General features: G+C 45.9%; 1 protein-coding gene across 1 annotated transcript in view; it reads right to left on the bottom strand.

The window, feature by feature from the left end:
• ANKFN1 (ankyrin repeat and fibronectin type III domain containing 1) overlaps positions 1-23,462 on the bottom strand; it is a 1,480,122-nt gene that overhangs the window by 309,842 nt on the left and 1,146,818 nt on the right. Inside the window, exon 12 of the mRNA XM_085614412.1 lies at positions 2,204-2,419. Within this exon, the coding sequence (XP_085470538.1) occupies positions 2,204-2,419 (216 nt within the window). The remainder of the gene's footprint in view (positions 1-2,203; positions 2,420-23,462) is intronic.

The following is a 23,462-nucleotide window of genomic DNA, read 5'->3' as shown; positions in this document are numbered from 1 at the left end:
TTCAGTATAGAAGGGTAGGAAGGCTGCAGGCTATTGTTAGAGTCTCGATCTATTGACCCCTCACAGGCGGTGGGAGTCCATCTAGAGATAAGAAAAGGACTTAAATATGCTATTCTTCAGGAACCTCCCTTGGTATGAATGGTCCTACTTGAAGGACTCATGGAAAAGTTTAGTTTTTATATGTTTCTTGAAAGGAAAATTGTTATGTTTCGCTCAGAGCTGAGGGTCCTTATGATCGCGTCACATGTATTAGGTTTCTGAAGGAGTACTGTTTGATTAGTTGAATGAATGTCAAGTGGAAAGTTTTGGTTGGGATGTAATATTGAACCACGTTTCGGCAGTAGCTTCGATCTTTGCCCCAGTTCCCTTTGTGCATGTTTCTGGATTCCACCGTAGGCCAGCGGGGTGCTTTCAAGCCTGGGTTAAAACTGTCATCTGACAAATTGCTGCGTATTTGGAAACTGGTGTTTACTTTTATTTCTCTGACTGCAATGTGGGAGAGTTTTGCTAAAGTGGGCTAGGTGAAAATCTGTCTTGGGTGCACGAAGTGAAAGGAAAGGCGGTAGGCCTTGCTTTTGTAACACACAACAACATAAATACCTGTAAATAAACTATACACATATTTCACAATACACTCGCACTTACGAAAGACAAATGAAGTACATCATTGGGTTAATCTGACGTGTGGAATTAAGTATTTTAATAGGATCAAAACAATTCGAGAAAATTGTTCCAGCAGCACTGCAGACAAGTGGGTCAGTCAAACGAAATGACCCAGGCCGACCTCTATCACGATTACTTCTTCGTGATTTGCTCCATTCCAACAGAGGAATCTCTTTTTCACCAAGAGGTTCATTTCATTTAGAGACTCTGGTATGTGCACATGGTCCTGCACACCAGACTATTTGAATATGGACAGTATAGAAGTATACTAGACTGTACATGCTGTAGATTAAACTGTTGCACTAGAGAGAGCTTGCGTATTTTGCGTATTTCGAAGAGAAGTCGGAGGGGTGCGGCACTGAAACAGGCGCGGGCCGAATGGGGCGCGCCGCCATTATGGCGGTCGCACCCGTCCTCGGCAGCCGCAAGGGGTGGGGGAGGGTGAGGCCGCGTCAGCAAGTGACGCGCATGGTTTTCCTCTCTCCTCCCCCCGCATCAGCCCAATGGGGGTAAGGTTTGTGGGGGCGCCGGAAGCACTTCTGTGCTTCCGGTTTCTAAAACGTTTGGCGGGCGTTCAGGCTGACCGGTCTCAGCCGGTCGGCCTGGGCCCCCTCCTTAAAAGAGGCGGTGAGGAGCAGAACAGTCTCTTGTTCTTGCTCCTCACCTTTTAGGTTCCTCCACGGGCCGGCTGCGGGCCCGCAACGCTACCCGACAAGCTGTAACCCCCTGCGCAACCTTATCAGTATATGGGGACCGGGGGAGCTGCCAGTCATTGACTTTACCGTAGGCTCTAGAGGGGACACGCAGAAAGTAAATAACATGTTTTTGATAGATTTACGGCAGGAGTGTCTTGTGTATTAGACTGTGTTAAGGTTAGGCATGAATATCTGACTGAAAATGTAGCTGTAAATGTATCTGTACTTTCTGTGTAAAGTTTTTTGTATAAATAATGTTTTTTCCTAAATGTTAATAAATACGGCCGGGGGGGGGGGGGTTACTCCCCCCTAATCCAAAAAATTATAAATTATCTGTTTGGGCTCACAAGTATTTACATTGAGGGTGAGGGGGATGTTATCCATAATCACAGGGTCGGTCGTCTAGAGTTCTAGAGTAGGGGACATGGGTAAGTACCAGACCATATGCCTTTGCAGGACGAGAAAGGGTGAAATCCAATTTGTATGTCTTGGCTCCTGAGTATAAAAACACTAAAGGGCCAGCCGTGATACCCTGATGATTGAACGTCGGCCCGCCACATTGTTAATCAATGACCCCGTTTTCTCTTCAGTAACTTCGAATCAAAACTTTCCCTTTTAGATTTTGGAGCGACAAATTTGCATACCTCACAACTTTCTAGCATTCATTTTCTCTGCTCTCGTAGAAAAGGCTTCAATTCAATTCACTTTAAACTACCCTGAAGCTTCAAGATGTTCACCATTGAAATTACTCACTGAAACATATACAGGCCAATAAAGAGAACAGTGTGTGATTAAGCAAATAAACAAAAGCGATAACCCCAATCAGATAATTGACATGGCTTTACCTGGATAGTAATGAGTAAGATGTCGAGTGCAGTCGGCTCCTCTGGAGTCGATAAGGATTTCCTCTGACTCTGCAGCTTTGAAATTTGCATCCACTTTCCATTGAAGAACGAGTAGAGGGTTTCTACTTCCCTGATTGCGACTATGAGGACATTGCCATGCCTGTCCTTGATTGGCTCATAATAAACTCTGCCTAAGTTGTGGGTGCCAAGTAGATTCTGGAAAGGAACAGAGCAAGGACACGTGTAAGGATCAGAGAAAGGCTCAACTTTAACCATTCGTATATGAATTCTCACTCACAAGTCCTGAAAGCAAGATGAATTTGATGAGTTAAGCCATCAGAATCACATACTTGGTGTTGTGTCACAAAACTTCAATCGCTTCAGAATGCAGCGGCTCGGCTTCTGCTTGGTTTACCTAAATACCACCCCACATCAGCGGCGATTAAGCAGCTACATTGGCTTCCAGCCCGTCAGAGAGTGAATTTTAAAGCCCTATGCCTACTGCATAAGGCTATATACGGAGGAGGGGCTGTGGATATCCAAACCCTGTTTTCTGTATACCAGCCCCAACGCTGTTTCAGGTCTGGCAACACAGGATTGCTATGTGTTCCTAGAATAAAAAGAGCTAGATGGGGAGGAAAGGGTTTCTCTTACCAAGCATCCATCTTATGGAACTCCCTCCCCGTGACAATCAGGTTACAATCCAACAGGGCCTCGTTCAGGAAACTGAGAAAGACCTGGCTCTTTTCAAGGTCCTAAAGATCTATTAGCTGCCTGCTCACGCTAAGACGCCTCGGTAAAAAGTGCACTTTATAAGCTCCTCAGTCAGTCAGTCGTGCATAGAAACTCACAGAGCACTTCTCACAAAAGGTGAATGAGTGGGAATGATTTGGATTCAATAATAAAAATGTCAGTCTTTTGAGTAAAACAATAGGATCAAGATCTTGCTCAGGTGAGCAAATCTCACCACTGGGATGACCTGTCGGTGATTAGTGAGGTTTTATGTGTCAAGCTTCAGAATGCAGCGGCAGAGTTTTGATCTGTAGGAGGGAACACAACACACTCGCAAAAGTCTGACATCTGCCCTAAACATGACATAGACCGAGGCATCTTTGGAGAATTATATGTTTTAAATGTACGCTGTTTTGTCCAGATACCAACATGACAGTTTAGTAAAGAAGAAGAATATCTCATTTGGAACCCTTTTTTCAAAAGAATCACTGCACTCTTTTTCAAAGCCAAATGTTAAACAAAGTTATACATATATTTTCTAAAGTATCTGTAAAGGAGCATGCGTAGTTTGCACACAGTGCAAAACTGTGCCAATACACATAGCGTAGCAGCAAAATCAACAACACCCACAAATACTTTGATAAAGCAATTTTACATGCTAAAAAGCATGTACCCAATTCACAAAATTGTACTTTGAGAATGAAAATATTGGCAATAAGAGAGGTGATGATTTTGGGGTCCCCCCTAACCTAGGGGGAGGACCAAGCAGGTGCCTTCAACACAAAGAGCATATCATGCTGGTGAACGATTCAGTGGTGGTCCCTTCCTCCTAGGACCACCCCAAGCACAGTTATGGGCAAAAATACAATCCCAACCAAAGGCCCTGCAAAGCATTATGCATTAGCAGTGGGCAGTGAATATTATAGGGTCTAATATCAAAATAATTCTACAAAGAGCTGCAGTTCAACTACTCGTTACTAGATGTCCCTCACGAGTCAAATGCAAAAGCATTGAAATTATTATTACATCAAGCTGCAGTTTCACTAGTCGTTACTAGATGTCCCTCACGAATCAAATGCAAAAGCATTGAAACCCTTTCATGAAGCTTTTGCATTTGACTCGCAAGGGACATCTAGTAACGACTGGTGGAACTGCAGCTTGATGTAATAATAATTTCAATGCTTTCGCATTTGACTCGTGAGGGACATCTAGTAACCACTAGTTGAACTTCAGCTCTTTGTAGAGTTATTTTGATATTGGATACTATAATATTCACTGTCCACTGCTGATCTCGTCCCATAATGCTTTGCGGGGCCTTTGGTTGGGATTGTATTTTTGCATATAACTGTGCTTGCCTCTTCACTTCCCACGCATGCGCGGCACACTCTTCCCCCCTCACGCATGCGCGGCAGGTCAACACTTTGGCTCTGCACATGCGCAGACACTGCTTCCCCGCCTTCAACTTCTGGCCAGATTGCACGTACCTTATGGAGCTCATTACTATTTAATCTTCCTCCACCATGGGTCCCACACCATCCGGGACCACGAGAGACCCCAGTAGGTGCTAGGCGGGTGCAGCTCTATGACCAAGTAAGGTGACGCGCGCCTTTTCTCGATGGATTGCACAGGCTTTCCACGCTCCGCCTCTCTTATGCTCGTTATTACCTTTTTCCTCACAGAAATTTGCTCGAGGAGAGAACTCCTCCCGTATCCTGAGCAGCGATCTCACTCAGCCATAGTGTAATTATTTTAATTTTCTTCTCCCCCCTCCCAAGCGCAGCGCACAGGGGCACACCACCCCCCCCCCTTTCTTTTATCTCCAACCCAGACTTATTAAGCTACGCGCATTGCCGCTCAGCATCAGCAAGCCTTCAAGCGCTCACAGGGTTTCTTACTGTGACACAGCTCTACCATTATCAGTTAGAGGCCTCACGGTACCACTGCCTACTCGCCAGATGCCTTTCACTCACCAGACATCCAGCGTGCATAGTTTGCACTACTATTTGTTTTACTGTTTGTTTTGTCTTGTTTGCAACCACTTGGTTTATAGAGTTAATAGGGAGACCCGCGTCTTCATAGCATCTTATAGTGATTTGCCCTCGACAAACCCTACGCTTAGCAGCATGCTACACTAGCACAGTGTGTGTGTTGCCACAGGTACGACCATCCGACAGTGTTTGTTCCATCACAGCACGTAAGATTGCATTTTATAGTTGCTGTTATACTCGGCACCATGTGTCACTGTTATACATGTTCTTGTGCTGTCTTCTTCCTCCCACAGGTCTTTTTTTGCTGCGGTGTCCGCAAGTTCGCAGACACCGGGTCCACACACCTTAGCGAGTGTGTAGGTAATCAACCTTTTTAATTTTTTCACCTATCACGTGGCACCCTTCACTTTGCCACTCACTCCACTCACTGGTCCTGACGAAAGCTCCATACATCTCCATGAAGGCTGAAACATGTAGACCTACAACACTAACAACTATTAGAAAATAATTTCTTTCGTAGTTGCATCACATATCTTGTTTTTAGTATATCCTGAGCTGCCAGCAATAAACTTCCTACGGCAAGGACTCTCAGAGATATTTTTAAACCTTCACGACATCACACTCTTGCACCACACCAGATCCGCTGTAGTCATGCGTTGTAGCACAACCGGGGGGCATTCGGCCACCCGGTTGGGACCCCAATGATGAAGCATGACACCAACTAGGTTGGTGTGTGAGGGGTCTTTTAACTTACCTAGTGGGTTCCCAAGCACTGCCTAAGAGGATGGGACCACCACCGAATCGTTCAAGAAGATGTGCTTTTTGTTTTCAAGGCATCTGCTTGGTTCTCTCCCTAGGTTAGGGACCTCTCTCACTGCTTGCTAATTTATCATTTTCACTTTTTGTGAAATTACTATATGCATTTAAGCATATAAAGGCAGAGATACTTATTTCATCATAACTTGCACTGTGCAAGATGCTGTTTGCAATTATTGCACAGAGCAGACAAGCACATGGTGTCAATAGCTATGCACTATGGTTAGTCACAAGTGGCACAGCATTAACCATAATTACAAAATGTATAAAACTTACAATAGCATAATAGTTCTCATTGCAATATAAATTACTTTTTTAGACAAGAAGGTACCATAAGGAGATTTTTAACGAAGCAAGGAATTAAAAAATTATCCCCAAAGTAGCGTTTCCTTAAGAAAGACTTGATCATATTGATTACCAAAGGCACATATTTACCAAGAGATTTAGCATCAAAAGAGAAAAATGTTGTAACAAAATATCCCAAGCTAAATGAATTGCAAAATATAAAAAAGCAATAATGTATGTTTGTAGCCAAATAAAATAATTGCAAGTGACTGAACAAACTTTTTTTTGGCTGCTTCTAGCTGAGAGATGTGCTTAATCATCGGCGTAATTAATGAGGTAGTAATGAACAGAAGTCTTGCCAAAAGAAGTGTTCACCAGCAGTCTCGGATGGGAGGGCGATTGTCCCTGAGCATTGCAGTTACTATTGGGCATATCAGCAACAACCGGCGATAATTATCGCTAAGTGCACTTAGCGCTAGGATAATTATTGCCGGCTAGCGTGGATTTTTATTGCTGAGATACCGTGCTATTAGCAACGCTTATCTCAAAAGCGATAAAAATCCTAGTGCTAACTGCCTAACGTGAGATTATCGCTGGAAACCCAGTGATAATCTCACGAAATGTGGCATTAGCTTGTTGATAGGGACTCACAAACTTAGCCATGATATCCACCTTCCATAGGATATCATGGCTAAGTCAGTCCTGAAGCAGGCGTAACTAAAGTACCGATAACAGGGGTTATCGCTACTTTTCCTGCCGCTATGCTTCATAGCGTGGGGCTTGATGACAGGAGAAATGTCGCTTAGCAACATTTCTCCTGTCATGTCAGGTCAGGAACGCCCACTTTGCATCTCATTAGAGATGCAAAGCTGGGCGTTAAGAATAGGTGCGCTAATGCAAGTTTTCACGCGTTAGCGTGACCTTGCTAATTAGGCGATACAATTATTGCCCCTATTAAACTAACCCAAATCCATAACCACAGGTAGCAGGTAGGGACATTGGGCCATATTATCAAGAAAGGGCGATAACATTATCGCCGCTTTAGCGGCAGGAAACTGATAATATGCCCTTGTAAATTCTCATAGAAGCCCAGGTTCACACTAGAACCTGTGTTTCTATGGGAATTCACAAGGGCGTATTATCAAGCCCATTATCGCCGCTTCCCTGCCGCTAAAGCGGCGATAATGTTATCGCCGTTTCTTGATAATATTGCCCTAAAAGACTACACCCTGAGTGGCAGGTACAGAGGTGCAACTTTGCGGCTGTGACTCAACACAGAGACCACGGTAAAACCGGGGGTGACGTTTGGAGTATGGATATATTTATCACAGAAAGGCTAAAGATGATATGAAGCACATTCAATAGCATATCGCACGAAGAACGGAGAGACATCTATAACAATGAAACAGCCCATCAAACCCTTCCTTTCCAGTACTTTTGCTCTGCATTGGTGCGGGAAGAGCAGCCAACTGACAACTAAATGCAAATTGCACAGCCATATATAAGTAAAAACTGGCAAATGTCTCTCTGAGAGCCTTCTAAGTCTCGCGGGGGTTTTTCCCACATCACGTGGCTTTGCAGGTGTGTTCACCCGCCATTGCTGGGCTATGCACAAAGAATATCGTCTCGCACTTTTTCGAAGGTCGGAGGTGCTGCCTTCAAAGCCTGTCTCAGGCCGAAATAGCGTGTTAAGTTTCAGCATTGAGTGAAAGCCATGCTTCTAAAAGGAGGACTCGTTCCAAGCTGCAGCAGCTCTCAGAGTACATTTTATTTAGTTTAAGGAAAGTCATTTAACCAAGCAGGTCTCCAAGCCTCCGTCTTACTTTCCTGAATAACATCTCTTAATTAAACAGTTCGTCCTTTGAAAGCCTTCTCTCGCAAGTTACAAATAAATTCATTGTGGGAAACGTCCCTCTAGGTGGTAGAATAAAACACTAGTCCACTACAATCCCCCAAAATAAAATATCCAGACATGAAGATGAGAAAATAAAATATAGAATGGGGTGGAGTTGAATTCTAGGAAGAATAATATTCACCACCACTTCTTGTTGCTGCAGTACATTTAATCATGTTTAGGTTTTCACAAGTATAATGGTAGCGTTTGCATTTCACCATAGAAAAATAGAAGCATTTATCACAAATAAATTCCCATGGTTCTGTTCTACGTGAAAAAATATTATTATTTGTTTTACTGGTGTAATGCATGACAACACAGTATGAATGAGAGCTATCTTATTAAAATAATATTTAATTCAACTTGTTTATTTACAAACGACTTCTACTTGAAACAATCCAACAACCTTTTGAAAAGAGTAATTCAGAAGTTATAAAGTTAGCTCAATTACTATAACTGGCAATTTTCAGTGGTCTTGTCAGATTACATTTAACTGACATTTTCTGCTAACTATAAATTCACTATAAACCTTATTCTTTTTCCAGTGAATTTCTAGTTTGTTTTTTAATGTAAAGGAAAATATTATTACAAGACCTGACTATAATGTCAAACTAGTTTCCATAGGAAAAGCATTTTTTGTTTTGCTTATAACTTTGGCTCCTGCTGACGAATCTTCACAAAATTTTCAAAACTAGTTTGACACTCACTTCAGCTGTTGTCTGGAAAGTTTTGAGGTGATTCGTCAAGTGGAGGGGCCGAGAATAAGGCGCAGTCCCAAAATGCGTTTGTCCCATGCAATGTCCCTTAGGGATATTAGACTTAACTACAGCCCAAACCACTGAAATGCGTTACACCAAATTTGCCAGAAATGTAGATCGTGGTTCAGTAAGAGTGTTTTTTGTAATTTGATGGACATTTGTTCAGTAGATTTGTAATTATTATAGAAAAAAAGATTTAGGCATAGCTAGAGATGTCAACCCAGGCATCAATAGCAATGCCATGATTGACCGGAGAGAAACATTGCAGCCACAATTTTGTCAACTAGGACATGGTTCCAGGGGAAAAAGAAAGTGTAAATAAGATATAAGGTGTGAAGATAAAGGTACCTTGACCCCATGGATGGGGGGTCTGTGAGGGAATTTGTTTTGGACGTGGGGGGATCTGTGTTTCCACCGAAGTGCTCAACATGGCCCCTTTGGGAATCTGCAACCTGAAATGGATCTGCAGGTCCAGATCCCATTTAACAAAAATAAATACACCCTCTCACAGACCCACTCACACACCCGCACAACTCACACACTCCCTCACACATCCATACAGCCACTCACACACCCACTCAGAGACCTGGAACACTGCCCACACACTCATTCACACACAAACTCACACACCCACACAGGTACTCACACACCCACATACACACCTACACAACCACTCACGCACACACCTGCACACCTGCACAGGTCCTCATACACCCACTCAGATTCCCACAAAACCCCTCACAAACCCACTCACAGACCCACACAGACAGTCACTTACACGCCCATACAGCCACTCACTCAAAAACCAAGAGAACTACTCACACACCCACTCGTAGACCTACAGAGGCACTCTGGCACCCTCTCAAACATTTACCAGCCCATGTACACACAACACCCAGTCCGATTTATAAAAATATTGGCAAGATTATACAATATGAGGTGCTGATGATCCTTTTAGTTACTACAGGTAAGTAGGGTATGTATTTTTTAGGTTATAAGACATTTTAACGGGAGCATTATCTGACTGGCAAATGACTGATTTTACAAAGTTAAAGACAGCTAGGTTATTTCAAGTACACTTTTCCGTTTTATGCTTAACAGTCTTAAATATGGATAAGTATTAGGTTTTATACTTATACTTTACACCGTAGGGCTTAGGATGTTTCTATTCGACTGACTTTTCCTGGCGGTCCTACCGCCATGGAGAGGCAGCCAGAAAGGGACTTTGAGGGCCACAAGCAGGGCCCCCACCCCGTGGTCCACTGCTAGGGGGGCAAGTGCCCCACAAACATCCATGCACTTTGTGCCAGGCATCACATAGGGCCTGTCACACGATGCCTGGATGTATGGAAGAATCCTATTTCTACGGCAGCTTGTGCTGCAGCCTTTTTCCAAGCCATTGTATGTAATATTCTTTTTAAGTGTTAATTAGTATGTACTCTATTGTAGTATGATTTATTGTATGTTTTACGTTTTTTATGAAAATGTTGAAATTAATATTTTTAGTTGTAATAATGTATAATTAATAATTTCTTTAGCAGCAGGATATTGGGATTTTAGGGGACAAGGTGGGGCAATATTTATAGAATTTATATTTTAATTTTAATATAGAAGGTACATATTTTAATGATAGGCAAATAATCTAGAATTTGTAAATGTATTTTATCATAATAATATCTTAGTATATTTTAATTTGATATTAATTCAGATTTATGTTCATGTTAGGATAAATTAAAAAATATATTAGTAACTATTAGAAACATAAATTTATTTTTAAATACTATGCAAATGGATTGACCCTCGAGAAAAGACGCACTCCCAGGTGAGTATACCCTATTTAATGGAACTTGTAGCGAAGTCAGCAATGCGTATTGGATCCTTTAATCAGCGGACTGACGCGTTTTGGGCCAACGCCCTTGTTCACAGGTCTACAATGGGAAAAGCAGCATAGTTGCAGTCACATGGTTTTAAACAAATCAGCCCACAGTTGGCCTCAATGTGAGTAAGATGCATTATGGTCATAGTGGTTCTGCATTTATAATACACCAGTGGGTTTGCCGCTGCTTCCCAATTCATAACAGCTCCTACCCCATTGGGTTGATACCAATGCCGACTTTCTGAGTCCGCTACTCATAATCCATATTCTATCATGGACTTACTGTTCTGCCTTTTGTTCCAACTCAATGTCACCACAGATCCGCCATCTGCAAGCGGCGGTGAGTCTACACGGCTGGACCGACAGTTGTAATACTATGCAAATGGGTTGCCCCTTGAGAGAAGACGCACTCCCAGGTGATTATAGCCTCTTTAATGGAACTTGTAGCGAAGTCAGCAATGCATATTGGATCCTTTAATCAGCGGCGTGTCACGTTTCCGGCCAACGCCCTTGTTCACAGGTCTACAATGAGAAAAGAGGCATTGTTGCAGTCACATGGTTTTAAACAGTGGCGACCCACATGGTCTGCCACTGAGGAGGGCGTTGGTCGTAACGCGTCTGGCAGGAGAGAATAATAAAGGACTTTGCTTCATGGCAGTTGCTCTTGTCTTGGCGCACCTACCTGGGTGTGCATCCCAGTGAGGGGCAACTCTTACTTGTTCATGTTTAGCGGCCAGCCGGGCCGTGGGATTGCACCATTGCAAGATCCTAGCGGATCCGCTGCTGTCTTATTTGAGCAGCTAATTGCGGAGCAGGAGGTTCCTGTAATGTGCAAGGGTGCCTGCAGGAACATTGACAATCCTTTTAAAGAAACTTTGAATGTGAGTGACGGCGGCGACCCACATGGGCTTTACTAAACCACCAGTCCCAGAAACCAATGCTTCAATCGGCTCACCTGTGCCTAATCGTTATGGGTATTTACTGGTGGTTGTTGCACGCCGTCATGTCACATGGTCTGCCACTGAGGAGGGCTCTGGCCTGAAATGCGTCTGGCAGGAGAGAATAATAAAGTACTTTGTTTCATGGCAGTTGCTCTTTTGTTGGTGCATTACCTACCTGGGTGTGCATCCCAGCGAGGGGCAACTCTTACTTGTTAATGTTTAGCGGCCAGCCAAGCCGCGGGATTGCACCATTGCAAGATACTGGGGGTCCGCTGCTGCCTTATTTGGGCAGCTAATTGCGGAACAGGATGTGGCCGTAATGTGCAAGGGTGCTTGCAGGAACATTGACAATTCTTTTAAAGAAACTTTGAACATGAGTGATGGCGGTGTTCCACATGGGCTTTACTAAATTACCAGTCCCAGAAACCAGTGCTTCAACCTGCTCATCTGAGATTGATCATTATGGGGATTTACTTGCGGTTGTGCACGCCGTCATGTCACATAGTCTGCCACTGAGGAGGGCGCTGGCCCGAAATGCGTCTGGCAGGAGAGAATTCTAAAGGACTTTGCTTTAAGGCAGTTGCTATTGTCTTGGCGCATTACCTACCTGGGTGTGCATCCCACCGAGTGGCAACTATTACTTGTTTATGTTTAGCAGCCAGCACCCCCGAAGGATTGCACCATCGCAAGATACTAGCGGGTCCGCTGCTGTCTTATTTGGGCAGCTAATTGCGGAACAGGAGGTGCCCGTAATGAGCAAGGGTGCCTGCAGGAACATTGACAATCCTTTTAAAGAAACTTTGAACGTGAGTGACGGTGGCGACCCACATGGGCTTTACTAAATTACCAGTCCCAGAAACCATTGCTTCAAATGGCTCACCTGAGCTTAATCATTATGGGGATTTAATGGCAGTTGTGCACGCCGTCATGTCACATGGTCTGCCACTGAGGAGGGCATTGACCAGAAATACGTCTGCCAAGACAGAACAATAAAGGACTTTGTTTCATCGCAGTTGGTCTTGTCTTGGCGCATTACCTACCTGGGTATGCATCCCACCAAGGGGCAACTCTTACTTGGTATTGTTCAGTGGCCAGCCCGGCCACGGGATTGCACCATCGCAAGATACTAGTGGGTCCGCTGCTGTCTTATTTGGGCAGCTAATTGCGGAACAGGAGGTGGCCGTACTGTGCAAGGGTGCCTGCAGGAACATTGACAATCCTTTAAAAAACACTTTGAACGTGAGTGTTTTACGGTGACCCACATGGGCTTTACTAAATTACCAGTCCCAGAAACCAGTGCTTCAACCGGCTCACCTGAGCTTAATCATTATGGGGATTTACTGGTGGTTGTGCATGTCGTCATGTCATATTGTCTGCCACTGAGGAGGGCATTGGCCCGAAACGTCTCTGGCAGGAGAGAATAATAAAGGACTTTGCTTCATGGCAGTTGCTCTTGTCTTGGCGCATTACCTACCTGGGTGTGCACCCCACCGAGGGGCATCTATTACTTGTTTATGTTTAGCAGCCAGCACGGCCACAGGATTGCACCATCGCAAGATCCTAGCGGGTCCGCTGCTGTCTTATTTGGGCAGCTATTTGCGGAACAGGAGGGTCCCGTAATGTGCAAAGGTGCTTGCAGGAACATTGAAAATCCTTTTAAAGAAACTTTGAACATGAGTGACGGCGGCGACCCACATGTGCTTTACTAAACCACCAGTCCCAGAAACCAGTGCTACAACCGCTCACCTGAGCCTAATCATTATAGGTATTTACTTGCGGTTGTTGCACGCCATCATGTCACATGGTCTGCCACTGAGGAGGGCGTTGGCCTGAAATGCGTCTGGCAGGCGAAAATAATAAAGTACTTTGTTTCATAGCAGTTGCTCTTTTCCTGGTGCATTACCTACCTGGGTGTGCATCCCAGTGAGGGGCAACTCTTACTTATTTATGTTTAGCGGCCAGCCCAGCCCAGCCACGGGATTGCACCATCGCAAGATACTAGGGGGTCCAATGCTGTCTTATTTGGGCAGTTAATTGCGGAACAGGAGGTGGCCGTAATGTGCAAGGGTGCTTGCAGGAACATTGACAATTCTTTTAATGAAGCTTTGAACGTGAGTGACGGCGGTGTTCCACATGGGCTTCACTAAATTACCAGTCCCAGAAACCAGTGCTTCAACTGCTTTAATAATTATGGGGATTTACTGGCGGTTGTGCACTCTGTCATGTCACATGCTCTGTCACTGACGAGGGCATTGGCCCAAAATGCATCTGGCAGGAGAGAATAATAAAGGACTTTGCTTCATGGCAGTTGCTCTTGTCTTGGCGCATTACCTACCTGGGTGTGCATCCCACTGAGGGGCAACTCTTACTTGTTTATGTTTAGCGGCCAGCCCGGCCGCGGGATTGCACCATTGCAAGATACTGGTGGGTCCGCTGCTGTCTTATTTGGGCAGCTAATTGCGGAACAGGAGGTGCCCTTAATGTGCAAGGGTTGCCTGCAGGAACATTGACAATCCTTTTAAAGAAACTTTGAACATGAGTGACGGCAGCGACCCACATGGGCTTTACTAAACCACCAGTCCCAGAAACCAGTGTTTCAACCTGCTCACCTGAGCTTAAAAATTATGGGGATTTACTGGCGGTTGTTGCACGCCGTCATGTCACATGGTCTGCCACAGAGGAGGGTGTTGGCCGGAAACATGTCTGGCAGAAGAGAATAATAAAGGAATTTGTTTCATGGCAGTTGCTCTTGTCTTTGCGCATTACCTACCTGGGTGTGCATCCCACCGAGGGGCCACTCTTACTTGTTTATGTTTAGCAGCCAGCCCAGCCGCCGGATTGCACCATCGCAAGATACAGACGGGTCCACTGCTGTCTTATTTGGGCAGCTAATCGCGGAACAGGAGGTGCCCGTAATGTGCAAGGGTGCCTGCAGGAACATTGACAATCCTTTTAAAGAAACTTTGCACGTGAGTGACGGCGGTGACCCACATGGGCTTTACTAAACCACCATTTCCAGAAACCAGTGCTTCAACCAGCTCACCTGAGCTTAATCAGTATGGGAATTTACTGGCGGTTGTTGCACGCCGTCATGTCACATGGTCTGCCATTGAGGATGGCATTGGCCCGAAACGCGTCTGGCAGGATAGAATAATAAAGGAGTTTGTTTCATGGCAGTTGTTCTTGTCTTGGCGCATTACCTACATGGGTGTGCATCCCACCGAGGGGCAACTCTTACTTGATTATTTTTAAATACGTAAAATACTTATAATTTTTTGTAATTTTAAAATATGAATTGTTTAGAAACATGTGTAATTCCGAATTAATTGAAATAAAATATTGTTTTAAATGTCAATTAATACTGTTAGAAAATATGGAATGTATACAATTTTCTCCGAAATGTATTATGGTTCATTTTCTGTTCATTTTATTGTATATGTTTATTATTTTTTTTATATAAATGTCAATTATAATTAAAATATTAATTTTAGTATTAAAAATATAAGTTATATATAGAACAGTTTGTAGTCATATTAGTGTCTTTTTACACAATATTTTACTAAATGTTATACTACACAAAAAATGTGTGAATCTGTAGTATTTGCTGTCTTTGTAAAATTAGAATTTTGTAATCTGTTATGTAAAATGTTTTATTTTGAAGTGGATATCGACATTTTAAGATATTTAGTGACCACTAACATCTGCCAATATGGTTAGATTGGAGAGAGAATAGTAAATGCCATCCCTTTATTGTCCACAGCCTTGCTCAAGTTGGATTTCATTGGAGTGGAAATAGTAAATGTTGCCCCTTTAGTGTCCAAAACCGTCCTCAAATTAGTTTAGATTGGAGTGGGAAAAGTAAATGTTACCATTTTAATGTCCAACACCTTCACCAATATGATTAGAGTGGAGTTGAAATAGTAAATGCTATCCATTTGGTACCCAACAGCTTTCTCAAATTGAATTAGATATGATTGGGGATGCTAAATATCCCCCTTTAGTATCCAATCCCTTCCTTGCATTGGTTTACACTGGAGTGGGAATAGTAAATGTAACCCCTTTAGTATGTAACACCTTCCTCAAATTGGTTTAGATTTGAGTGGAAAAGTAAATGTTACCCCTTTAGTGTCCAAAACCTTCCTCAATATGGCGAGATTGGAGTGTGAGTAGTAAATGTTATTAGTGTCCAACACCTTTCACATATTTTGCACAATTAAAACGTCACACATTTTTCAGTTTTTATTTGTTTTCTCTAACATATTTGATTGGGTTTTACAAAGAAAAGTAGAAGATTTTTTTAACCATTTTTTATTACTGCATAGTTTTACAATTTGTATGATATATATTTCAAGTAAAAAAATAAAAAATATAAAATTAAGATTTTTGTAATAATAAAAATACCATGTACATCATATTTATTTACGTTTGTATGTGATACATTTTCAAATGTTCTTAATTGTTTTGCATATATATTTTCAACATTATTTTAAATATTTTGTATTAGCATATATTAAATAATTGTATAGATTTAATACAATTTTTTCATTTATACTATATATCCTATTTTTCCAAATTTGTTTTAATATTGATATGTTTTTAATTTTTTAACATTTCTTAACATTATGGTGCCGATTCCAATCCTGTAAAACCCAGGTACGAATGGTCGTACGGAGCGTATTCTCCGTACGACTCATACCCGGGAAATCCACCGTACAAACCAGCAAGTACGATTCGTACAGAAATACCATTTCCGTACGATTCGTACAAAACACCGTACGGCTAAAAAATACCTACTATTCTGATCCTGGACAGCACGTACGCGACGTCCGTACGGAGTCAGGCAGCGTTTTACGGGCTAGCAAGTACGATTCGTCCATACGTCATTCCGCACAGCAATTTTTTTACGGCAGCTAAAAAAAGCCGGAAACCTGAGTCCGACGCGAAAAAGGAGCCCCGGTACGTGACGGACAGACATGGACCCCATCCTACGTGTCATCCCGGCCCTCCTAGCCTACGACCTGGTGCACCGAACCCGACGCACACGCCGCAGAAGGTGAGAACAACACCCATGGGTCAATGGGGGGTGAGGGGCATAAAACATACCCCCTACCCAAATTAAAACGTCCAATATGGAGGACATACATTACCTCCAGGGTCTGGTCACGGGGTGCGTGTCCACCAATCCCTGCGTACCGCAACAACCGAAGTGGACGTGTACGCGTACCCCTACGGCACCACTACAATGGTGGTATTGACCGTACCCATGCTCTGAGAGCATGTGTATGGTCCGTACCACCATTGTAGTGGTGCCGTAGGGGTATGCATGGTACGGACCGTAACCACGCTCTGAGGGCGTGGGTACGGTCCGTACCACCAATGTAGTGGTGACGTAGGGGTACGCGTGGTACGGACCGTACCCACGCTCTGAGGGCGTGGGTACGGTCCGTACCACCATTGTAGTGGTGACGTAGGGGTACGCGTGGTACGGACCGTACACACCCTATGAATGCGGGGGTACGGTCCGTAGCATCCGTACCCCTACGGCACCTGTACATTTTGGATACAAGGCGTACACACGCCACAAATGTTGGCTTATGGCCTGGTGCAGCATATTACCAGTATATTGGGGTGTGGGTATGCCCAGGACAGCATTGTACTGCACCAAGGGGGCGGGTGGCTGCATAGGATTCCCAGCAGTGGACAGACATGTGAGGGGTGGGTGCAGAGGAATACCAGCAGTGGACAGAGACATGGGGGTGGGTGCCTATCACTCCCAGCAGTGGACAGAGACATGGGGGTGGGTGCAGAGGAATACCAGTAGTGGACAGAGACATGGGGGTGGGTGCCTTTCACTCCCAGCAGTGGACAGAGACATGGGGGTGGGTGCCGAGGAATACCAGCAGTGGACAGAGACATGGGGTGGGTGCCTATCACTCCCAGCAGTGGACAGAGACATGGGGGTGGGTGCAGAGGAATACCAGCAGTGCACAGAGACATGGGGTGGGTGCCTATCACTCCCAGCAGTGGACAGAGACATGGGTGTTGTTGCCTATCACTCCCAGCAGTGGACAGAGACATGGGGGTGGGTGCCTACCACTCCCAGCAGTGGACAGAGACATGGGGGTGGGTGCCTATCACTCCTAGCACTGGATAGAGACATGGGGATGGGTGCCTATCACTCCCAGCACTGGACAGAGACATGGGGGTGGGTGCAGAGGAATACCAGCAGTGGACAGAGAAATGGGGTGGGTGCCTATCACTCCCAGCAGTGGACAGAGACATGGGAGTTGGTGCCTATCACTCCCAGCAGTGGACAGAGACATGGGTGTTGTTGCCTATCACTCCCAGCAGTGGACAGAGACATGGGGGTGGGTGCCTATCACTCCCAGCAGTGGACAGAGACATGGGTGTGTGTGCACAGGAATACCAGCAGTGGACTGAGACATGGGGGTGGGTGCCTATCACTCCCAGCAGTGGACAGAGACACGGGGGTGGATGCCTATCACTCCCAGCAGTGGACAGAGACATGGGGGTGTGGACATCATCATCAGATGACCACAACTCCATGGGCGTATGTACGCATCCCTAATTTTCAACTATGTTGATAGTGCCATAGCAACACATCACTGACAGCAGTGTCCCACTCCCAGGAGGATGGATGTCTTTCCCCCACTGCATGACACACCACATGTGGGTGTGAGGACAAATGACACATGCATACCCACCCATGGCGGATGCAGCACAATACACACACTGAGATCATGCCACAAGACTGTATAGTCATTGCAATGCCTACTAAACTAAGAGAGCCAAAGGGAACACACACTGTCACGCACATCCCAGGACTGATAGGAATGTACAGGTGCTGGGACAGCCACCAAGATGTTGTCTCTCATGGAAGGAATAGGGTGGAGTTCCCACAGATACAATACCCACAATTGTGAGTCAGGTGCCCAAATACCCTGCAGAACAAGCACCATATGTGTGCTAGGCTGGGATTACACACATGCATAGTGCTGAAAAGGGAGAATTTCGCCATGAAGGCATTTCAACATACTCAATACACAAGTACAGTGACTAGCAAGGATGGCACAGACGATGCAGCCGGAGACATTGCTGAGCACGCATGGCCATAGTTGAAGGGATCCGTCACCAACAAAGGAAATGTAGACACAGTTCAGCACAGCAATTGTGCAACTCTCTGCAGGGAAGATGTCAGGTGCCACAGAGGAAGGAACACTCCTTGGTACAATGTCTCAAAACACAAATATAACACACGACCAAACATACTTTGCCGAGACCTTGTGATGGCACGCAGATACCATGGTCCACCTCATGACCATCAGACTAGAACATTTCTCAGAAACATAACACATTACCACAACACCAACTCCTGGAGCCTCAGCACCAACATCAATACCTGAAATGCAATAGTGTTCAAAGGAAAAATAAAATGCTTTATTCAGCATAAAACAACATTTTGGAAATAACAATATATACAAAGGCCAATGGCCAGTCCAGAATAGAAGTCTTTGGGGGGACACATGGGCATGCGTCTCCCCTAGCTTGCCTGCACAGTAGAACCCTCAGGTTCATCGATCGGGGGGGGCATCATGTGGGGAAGGACCAGGCACCGCAGGGACAGGAGGTGTAAGGGTAGGTGTGGTGGGTGCAGGGCTGGATGCCTCCACCACAGGGGGTGGGGCAGCGCCAAAGGTGGAGATGAGCTTGGTGCTGCACACTTCTGCCAGGTCGTCCAGAGTATCCCCTGCACCGTAAGAAGCCACAGGCACAAAGGATGGGGGTCTCCGAGGGATGGGGTGCAGCGCTTCTGGGGGAGGGGGTGGACATGGGGGGGACTCAACTCCCCTGCCCGTGGAGTCCCTTGCCCGCTTGCGGGGTGGTGGCACAGTGGGGCTGAGGGCCAGCACAGACATGTAGCTTTCCTTGTCTGACTGTGTGGCAGGGGAGCCAAGGGGAGTGCTTTTGGAGGTCCTGGGTCGTGAGGCATGTGGACTCAGACTGTGGCTGCGTGTATGTCTGTGTGCCCCAGACCCAGTGGGTGTGCCTTTATCCCCCTGAGTGTGCGTGCCGGGAGGTGTGTGCTTGCCCTTACTTGGTGGTGTGCTGCCTGTGTCTGGTGGGGTGCGTGCTTGGGAATGTCTGGGTGTGCATGGGACAGGTATGGGAGTGGGAAGTGTGGATGGGGCTGGGGTGGGGGGGACGAAGCGCTGCAGGAGACTCACTGCTGCCATCAGTGAAGAGTCCATGGACCGCAGAAACATCCGTTGGTCAGACATCGTTGCTGACATGCCCTCCATGAACGACACCATCTGTGTCAGCAGTCTGGTGTGGCCATGGAGGACATTCAGCATCGATGTCTGCCCAACCTGCAACTGCCGCTGAATGTCCACAGACTCTGCAGTGAGGGCAGCAGGGGTGACAGGGGCAGGGGGTGCGGTGCCTTACTAGAAGGAGACATGGTGGTGCCCTGGATGGAGGAGGCGGGGACAGATGTTGGGCTGCTGCCAGGTGTTGTAGCAGCCTCCGCCCCCTCGATGAGGTCAGCCTTGGACCAATCAGCGTCGTAGTTGGGCTCGCCACCAGACAGGTCCTCCGACTGACACCCCTCGCCCTCCGTGCCACTTGCTCCCTCAGACTCGCCAGCACTGGTGGCACCGGTGCTGGATCACTCCTCCAGGTCCGTGCAGGTGTCTCCCTCAGTTTCCTCCGATGATGCCGTGGGCAAGGTGAAGATACAGAAAAAGAATCAGTCACCAGTATACATCTGACACATGAGTCCAAACAAAATAGGTCACGGTGCCTATCAGGTAATGCATCATGAGTAACATCTAGATGACTCCGCACATATGTAAGCCCTGTACTCCCCAGCTGGTTGACCCACCATGCCACTTGGAAACAAGGAAAAATAGGACACTCCAGCCAAAAACTTGTCTGAGAAATATACTGAGAAGCTAGTGTCTGGGAACAGTTGAGCACAGCAATACTATGAAGTCATGCCACCTCTTGTTTACCGGGAATGAAACAGTATTGGTGCACCCAAGGCTAAATACCATACCTCAATGCTAAAGGTGTCCCCACACTCAGGCACCTGTAAGTACTTTGGAAACCCAAATAAAATACATTTTGATCCCTTGTGAATCACACCACTTTACACAATCGACATGTTTAGCATGTGTGAATGTGCCACTTTGTGAACAGAACACACATGTGCCTGTATAAAAGAAGTCTCACAAGGAGGTGCACACCAAACTACATTGACCCAGTCATTGTATAAGCTGCCAGCCTTATTCAAAGAAGCCACTGTTAGAAAGAAATGGTGTTTCAGAAAGTACATATACATGGGACCACGGTGGTCTGGACGACCTGACACTCGTAAGTTGGTATCACCAACAACCAAGAAGTTACACAAATTCCACCACACTGTGGGAACATGGATATGTATAATCTGAAAAACAGTCTTATTCGAACTGTGCCTTTCTTTAAAATGTGCCAGCGTGTTCCCTGAAAGTGTAAAGGTGGTTTCTTGTGCACTTCCTTGGGAGACATCAGTCATGCAGGCACATTATTGTCCTTCACAACAAAACATCAATTTCAAGCATTGAAAACATGAAGACATGTTGACAAGTGTAGTGAGTGCCAAAGTACCATACTTTTTGACTAACAACTTGAATCATGCCACCTGTCACATGGCCATCCCTACCATGATGACACAGTTGGCAACACATCTGACCCACTGCCTGTCATGTGGAGTGGCACAAATGTCCCAACACAGGCCAATACGTAAGCTAATGGGCCTGCAATTGTGTTGGAATAAGGCATACCTGCACTGAGGAGACACCCCCATGGCAAGCCAGAATGTCCACACAGATGTCAGCAAACAAAAACAAAACTACGTAGCATCTGGGCCACACACTGGTGCCAAAAATGGATGAGCAGGAATCGTGTATTTAAACTATTGACACATGCTGCAAAGCACAAACATTAAACCCTGCACAACATGACTGGGTCACTGCATGTTGAGTGTCTGTCCAGACAATTATCACACACAGGTCAGACCTGGCAAGGAGACATAAGGTTTGAACATGTAGGCCTCGCCCGCACAAACCCCCCATACCTGAGACAATGTGATTGAGACAGATCAAGAAGTGACACCTCTTAATCAGGGTCTCCAAAAATGTGCTGCAAGAATTCCCAAATGTACTCCTCATCACCTCGTGAGGCTGCCAACACATATTTATGACAAACAACCATCAACAGATAGTTGTGAATAGACACACAGGCACTGCCCAATGTGAGTATGCACAAGCCAAATGGGGTCTCCCTGTACAGTGGACACATGTAGCACACTTTAGATAAATACAAATGAGGCCAGGGAACAATGCCACAGAGGCCAACCTATGCTGCACACACAGAGAATGGGCACAGTGTTGGATGACACACATGATTACGAGGCAAGGGTGTCTCAGGGGACTGTAGTGGGCACACTGCTCCATGGTCCTGGAATGATCTGACTGTAACATAAGCAACCGTGCTGGCACTATGCATATCTCCCACTCATGCACATCATGTCTGAGGCCACAACATCGGTCATGCCTGCTGCAAGTGTGTTCATTTGAAACCTCACACTCCTATGTTGAGACTCATCATCAGTGCCAACAAATAGGGACCCCCAAATGACTGAACAGGACAGGGCACAGGCAAGGTACCAACACATGTCACAGACCACCCCTACACATGATGCAGAAAGCAATGTGCACTTGGATTAACTGACAGCCTAGATGACCATGTGCAATAGTGATTACACACAGACCAGGGAACACATGTCAAGGAGGGGAAGGGAGGAATAACAGCACCGGTTGACTTGGGGGAACAGGATATGCACTGCACATATAAACCCTGGCAGTGTATCCAGGCGACTGAGCACTTCCAAAAGCTGGTGACACACAACAAACACACATGTACCTATCCCCTCCTTGCTGCTGTCTCTCCTGGAACTGCCTATCCATGTCAGAGAAGACCACCGCCAGGACACACTTCATCTGGTGGGTCAGGCGTCGGCGCTCGCCGTGGGGGCGTGGAGGTGAGTGCCCCAGCTGGACCCGGGAGATCCTCCGGGTCCAGCACCAGATGTCCTGCCACCGTTTTCGGACTTGGGCTAGGCGCCGACTGCGACCATCTGCCGATCTCACGGCCCTGACGTACCATTTCCAGATCTCCCCCTTCTTGTAGGCAGTTACCTGTGAGGATGACAAAGTGAGACAACATCCCTACACCTGCTCCATGTCAGAGAGACAGACATTTGAACATCTTTGATATGTTGAACAGGGCATAGGATGCTGCCAGGGAATAGCATCTTTGTCAGATGGACATTGTCCTCTGTGGAAGCCCCATTGCACTACATGGCATTGAAAGTACACAGGTGGAATGAGGGTTGCGACACACTCCATGATCATGGCACACACCGTGCATCACAAGCAACACCGGGCTGATGGACAGCACCTCCAAGAAGTTACATGCCCCAGGCCACTAACGCAACCTCAGCAGAGTACACAGACACACACAGGCACAGATCAATCACCTGGCATTGGCAACAGCGGATACAAACCTCACTCTGCACATGTGCCACTTGCCTGTGGGGTGTACAGGTGTGGGGCTAGCTCAGCAAGTCAGACACACAGCCCGGCTTACTTCTCACATCAGATGGGTAGAGCTGTAGCCTCCTCCATACAGCTGTTGTGCAACACTTCACATAGACACTCACCCACATGACAAGGAACATTCACACACATCAATGTCCAGGGGACGTACACATTACTTGGACACTCTCACCACAGCTCGACTCAACTCACACACATCTGTGGGTATAGTTACCTGTCACACCGCGGGGACCCCAGAATCACCTCAGGACTATAGTCCAAAAATGCCACAAAGGATTAGCCAGGCTG

This window comes from Triturus cristatus, chromosome 7, assembly GCF_964204655.1.
Source record: "Triturus cristatus chromosome 7, aTriCri1.1, whole genome shotgun sequence".
NCBI lineage: Eukaryota > Metazoa > Chordata > Amphibia > Caudata > Salamandridae > Triturus > Triturus cristatus.
Note: the sequence above shows the minus strand (reverse complement) of the source record. Positions and strands in the feature narration are given on the sequence as shown.